Consider the following 4,576-nt stretch of genomic DNA (forward strand, 5'->3'; position numbering starts at 1 on the left):
GTGATTCTCTCTCATCATTGATATTTCTCTCTCTCTCTCTCTCCCTCTTCCTTCCTCTCTGAAATCAATTTAAAAAAAAAATTTTTTTTTTTAAAAAGGACCCAGGATGGATCTGACTTCTCAGTAGTAACACTGGATACTAGAAGACAGTGGAGCAATGATATCAAAATTATGACGGACAATTATTTCAACCGAGGTTTATATATCTAGCCAACAGGACCAGCAACGTAATTTGTGAAGCTCAGTGAAAAATAAAAATATGGGGTCCCTCTTTCCGCCATTGGTCTGTGCCGCCATAATGGTGCACATGAATGTCCTGGCTGATGCGCTGAAGAGTATCAACAATGCGGAAAAGAGAGGCAAACGCCAGGTTCTTATCAGGCCATCCTCCAAAGCCATCTTCCGGTTTCTGACTGTGATGATGAAGCATGGTTACATTGGTGAATTTGAAATTATTGATGACCACAGAGCTGGGAAAATTGTTGTGAACCTCACAGGCAGGTTGAACAAGTGTGGAGTAATCAGCCCCCGATTTAATGTGCAACTCAAAGTTCTAGAAAAATGGCAGAACAACTTGCTTCTGTCCCGTCAGTTTGGTTTCATTGTACTGACAACCTCAGCGGGCATCATGGACCATGAAGAAGCAAGATGAAAGCACACAGGAGGGAAAATCCTGGGATTCTTTTTCTAGGGATGTAATACATATGTGGAAATAAAAAGCCTCAAAGGACAAAAAACAAAAGGGGGGGGGTCCCCTGTTCAAAAATTACAAATATCAAGATGGCAGCAACAGAGCATTACACCAAGTGTGGGATCCTCTAAGCAGGAGGCCTCACATGTACACCTAGGAAGCTGGCCCTGCTAGTTAACTACCAATTATGTGCAAGGGTAAAATAAAGACACCTACTATTCATACACCCTTACTTCAAGATGTGCTCCATCAGGATAAGGGAATAAATCAGGAAAGAGGAAGAGAGGACCCAGGAGAGAATGGCAAAAAGCAGTGCCAGGAAAACTAACAGGCACACTCTGGATCAATCAGTCCAGAGTGAAATAGGGAGATGGAGAAGTTCAAAACGGAGGTTGAGGACATGTGGGAAGAGTGAGTAGACATGGATTTATATTGTATTTAAAATTGCACTTGAATATTTGGAAAAAATTTCAATCGATGTGTGATATCTGTTGGAGTATTTGGAAAAAACATGGCAGTAAAACTCAGAAAAAAAAAAAAAAAAAGAACAACAAAAAATAACTCCAGGAAGGACAAAAAGTTACATGAGAAAGGAAAATATACTCATATGTGTATAACTTCTAGTAGTAAAAATGTCTATTTAGTTTGATAATAATGTGCATTCTTTCTATTGATTTTATCTAATGTTTTTGTATAAAATTATATTCAAAAGAAGAGGGATAACAAGTAGAAATATGTAAGAAACAATATCTTTAATTAATAAAATGTAGGTATTATGAAAAGTTGATCTCAATACATAGACTATAGCATGCTATCTATCAAGAAGCATATTATTTATTCATATAAATTGGAACTGGTTGCCTCAGGAGAAAGGATAAGTGTGGGGGGTGGCAAGAGTGAAGCAATGTCCTGATACATTTTCTTATAAGTTTTTAGCACCATTTTTTAAAACTTCATGTTTGCATTCAAACATTTCAAAACGAGCGTTGTCATCATCCAAAAACAAACCAAAAAAAAAAAAAAAACAAAAAAACTAAAAGCCATCTTTCCCTCTTTTTCTTCTCATTCTCCTTTATTCTAGGACAGCACATTGGCTTAAATTGTTATGGCCTTTGCAACTGATCAATGTCAGCACCTAACTTTTGTTTCCTTAAATTAAATTAAAAGCACAGTCTGATCAGGGGAGCATGGGTTGTCTGCAAGAAGTGGAAACTGTTGAGAGAACCTTGGTAACCTTGTCCCTCCCTTGAAGGGCCCTTTAAAAGCTGGCTTTTCAATTAGGAATCTAGAATTCCCCTGCCCCTCTTAACATAAAAGGCTTCCTCTGTTATGAGCAAACAGACTCAGTTTGTTTTCCTTAAATGGAAAAATGTAACTAAAAACAGGTTTCAAAGGAGGTAGAATTTTTTTTTCTTAAAAGAAAAATCAAAATGCTACCTAATCAATTTTGTTTAGTGTTTAATAAAAGGAACTCATGCCCTATTACCAAAAAATTGGAGTGTTAAAAAAGAAAAGAGAAAAAAACCCCAACTCTATTGCTACTAAGAAGTCAATTAGAAGCACATGAATTAAGACTTTACAAAGGAGAAAATAAGCAATCCTTCTGACGCCTGGCCTGCATGTGCTCTGGATTATGTGTGTGTGTCCATTTCAGTGCAGAAAAGACAGGGTTAAGCTACTGCAGTTTATTCCTGGCTTACACTACATGTCCACCACAAGTCAGCTGAGGACTATAGCTCCTTACTCAGGACCCTGTCTGGTGGAGGAGCCAGGTAGAAGGAAAGGGAGCTTCGGGGTGTCTCACATCAGCAGTCAAATGCTCCAGGCTAGAAGTGATACAGTCACTTTTGCTTATAGCTTAAAGGTCAGAACTGGTTGCATGGATCACACTGAGGGAGGCCAAGACGTGTGATCCTAACATATACTTCCTCTGGCAAAGAGAAAGCATCCATTCGCTCACTGCCTGAAGCCCAGCACAACCTGAGGCCCCTCATTCTGTTTTACAAAAGGGCACCGACACTGGGAACCATGGAGCAGAAAATTAAAACATGAAAGCTGTAGGAATTCCTGACTGGTAGCCCCACATAAAAAAAAAAAAATGTTAAAAGATCCTTTCAAGCAGGAGGAAAACGATATCACATGAAATTACACAAAAGAATGAAGAACACTGGAATGATAACTATGTGGGTGAATGCATAAGATATTTTTCTTATTTAAATCTCTTGGAAGGACATTTGTTGTAAAAATAATGACAATAATGGTGATATATGTAAAAGGAAAATGTCTGACAACAATAGCACAATGATTAGGAGGGATAAATGAAAGTGTAGTAGTATTAGTTTCTTATAATACTAAGTGGTATAATATCACTTAAAGATAGACTGTGATAAATTAAAGATGTATACTATAAACCCTAAAGCAACCACTAAGATAAAAGTTAATAAGTTCACAAAGAAAATTATTTTTAAAAAGTTCAATTAATCTAAAGGGGCTGAAAAAGAGGGGGGGGAGGGGGAATGACCGAAAAACAAAGCACAGTTAGAAAACAAAAAATGAGTTAAACCTAGTCCTGACCCTTGTGGCTCAGTTGGTTGGAGCGTCATCCATGCACCAAAAAGTGGCAGGTTGGATTTCCAGTCAGGAAGTGTAAGGGAGGTAACTGGTCAATATTTCTCCCTTCTCTCTCTCTCCCCCTTCCTCTCCCTAGAAAAAAATCAATAAAATCTAAAAAAAAAAAGAAAAGAAGAGTTAAACCTAGTCATATAAATAATTCCATTACATCTAAAGGGTCTAAAAATTAAAAGGAGGATATTATCAAATTGAATTTTTAAAAAGCAAGACTCAACTATATGCTGCCTATCAGAAACACGCTTCAAATGTAAATTAAAAGGATGGAAAAAGATATCAGAAGAAAGCTGAATTTGGCTGTATTTTTATCAGACAAGTAGATTTCAGAGCAAAACATATTACCAGGGATAAGGAAGGTCTTTTCACAACAATCAAGGGCCAAGTTCATCAAAAGGATATAGCAATCCTAAATATTTATGCACTTAATAGCAGAGTTTCAAATTACAGGGTGGGACAAAAGCAGGTTTATAGTTGTTTGCATGGAAAATAATACAATAATTAATTTAAAAATACAAAAATAAACTCTGTGTTTTGTGTACTCACAACTGTAAACCCACTTTTGGCCCACCCTGTATCTGAAGTGTATGGCAGAACTGCCGAGAGAAACAGACAAATCTACAGTTATATTTGGAGTTTTCAAGACAGAAATGACCAGTGTTTCAGGAGCTCTAGCCAGCCTTTGGAGAATCAATACTTACACATTCATACCCTGTGCGGGTCCAGAAATAGATGGGCCTCTCAGTCGTGCAAGAGATCTGAAGGAGAAAACCTCAAGAAGGGCTGAACCAAGCACATTCAGTTTTCCCTAAAGTCTCCCATCAGACAACTCTTCCACAGACAAGGGGAGAGGCTGAAGACCCTCTCCATGGAACCACGTGGCTAGGAAACTAAAGGTTCTCCCAGGTTGGTGATATTTCATAGCAATGCTTTAAAATTCTGTATGTACATGATGACAGTTGGAAATGATTTTTTTGTGTGTGTGTCACTATTACAATCAAACATTATTGAACATCCACTATGTGTACAGGAACATGCTCAGCACTGTAGGGTAGAAGGCTAAATACTATTAAGATGGGCATATAATGCTCTACAAAAGCTTAATTGGTATTTGGCATGAATTTTCAGAAACTCACTCCAAGGTAATAAAGTAATTAACACATCAAGTGGTGGTTTTATAAATTTGGATTGAAAAACAGGTTTTCCTGTTTCCATTCCGGGGTGGAGTTCTGCTGATAACTGTCAGGAGAGTTTACATCT

General features: G+C 37.5%; 1 protein-coding gene across 1 annotated transcript; it reads left to right on the forward strand.

The window, feature by feature from the left end:
* Nucleotides 1–298: 298 nt before the first annotated feature.
* On the forward strand, nt 299–713 carry LOC103293273 (40S ribosomal protein S15a-like). The gene has a single exon (XM_054724160.1). It carries the CDS (start codon nt 299–301, stop codon nt 650–652), a length of 354 nt encoding a protein of 117 aa, XP_054580135.1. The 3' UTR covers nt 653–713.
* The last annotated feature ends 3,863 nt before the right edge of the window (nt 714–4,576 follow it).

Source organism: Eptesicus fuscus, chromosome 12 (assembly GCF_027574615.1).
Source record: "Eptesicus fuscus isolate TK198812 chromosome 12, DD_ASM_mEF_20220401, whole genome shotgun sequence".
Taxonomy (NCBI): Eukaryota; Metazoa; Chordata; class Mammalia; order Chiroptera; family Vespertilionidae; genus Eptesicus; species Eptesicus fuscus.

Coding starts and splice junctions, on each gene's coding strand:
- LOC103293273 (XM_054724160.1), top strand. CDS start 299: ATGGTGCACATGAATGTCCTGGCTGATGCGCTGAAGAGTATCAACAAT.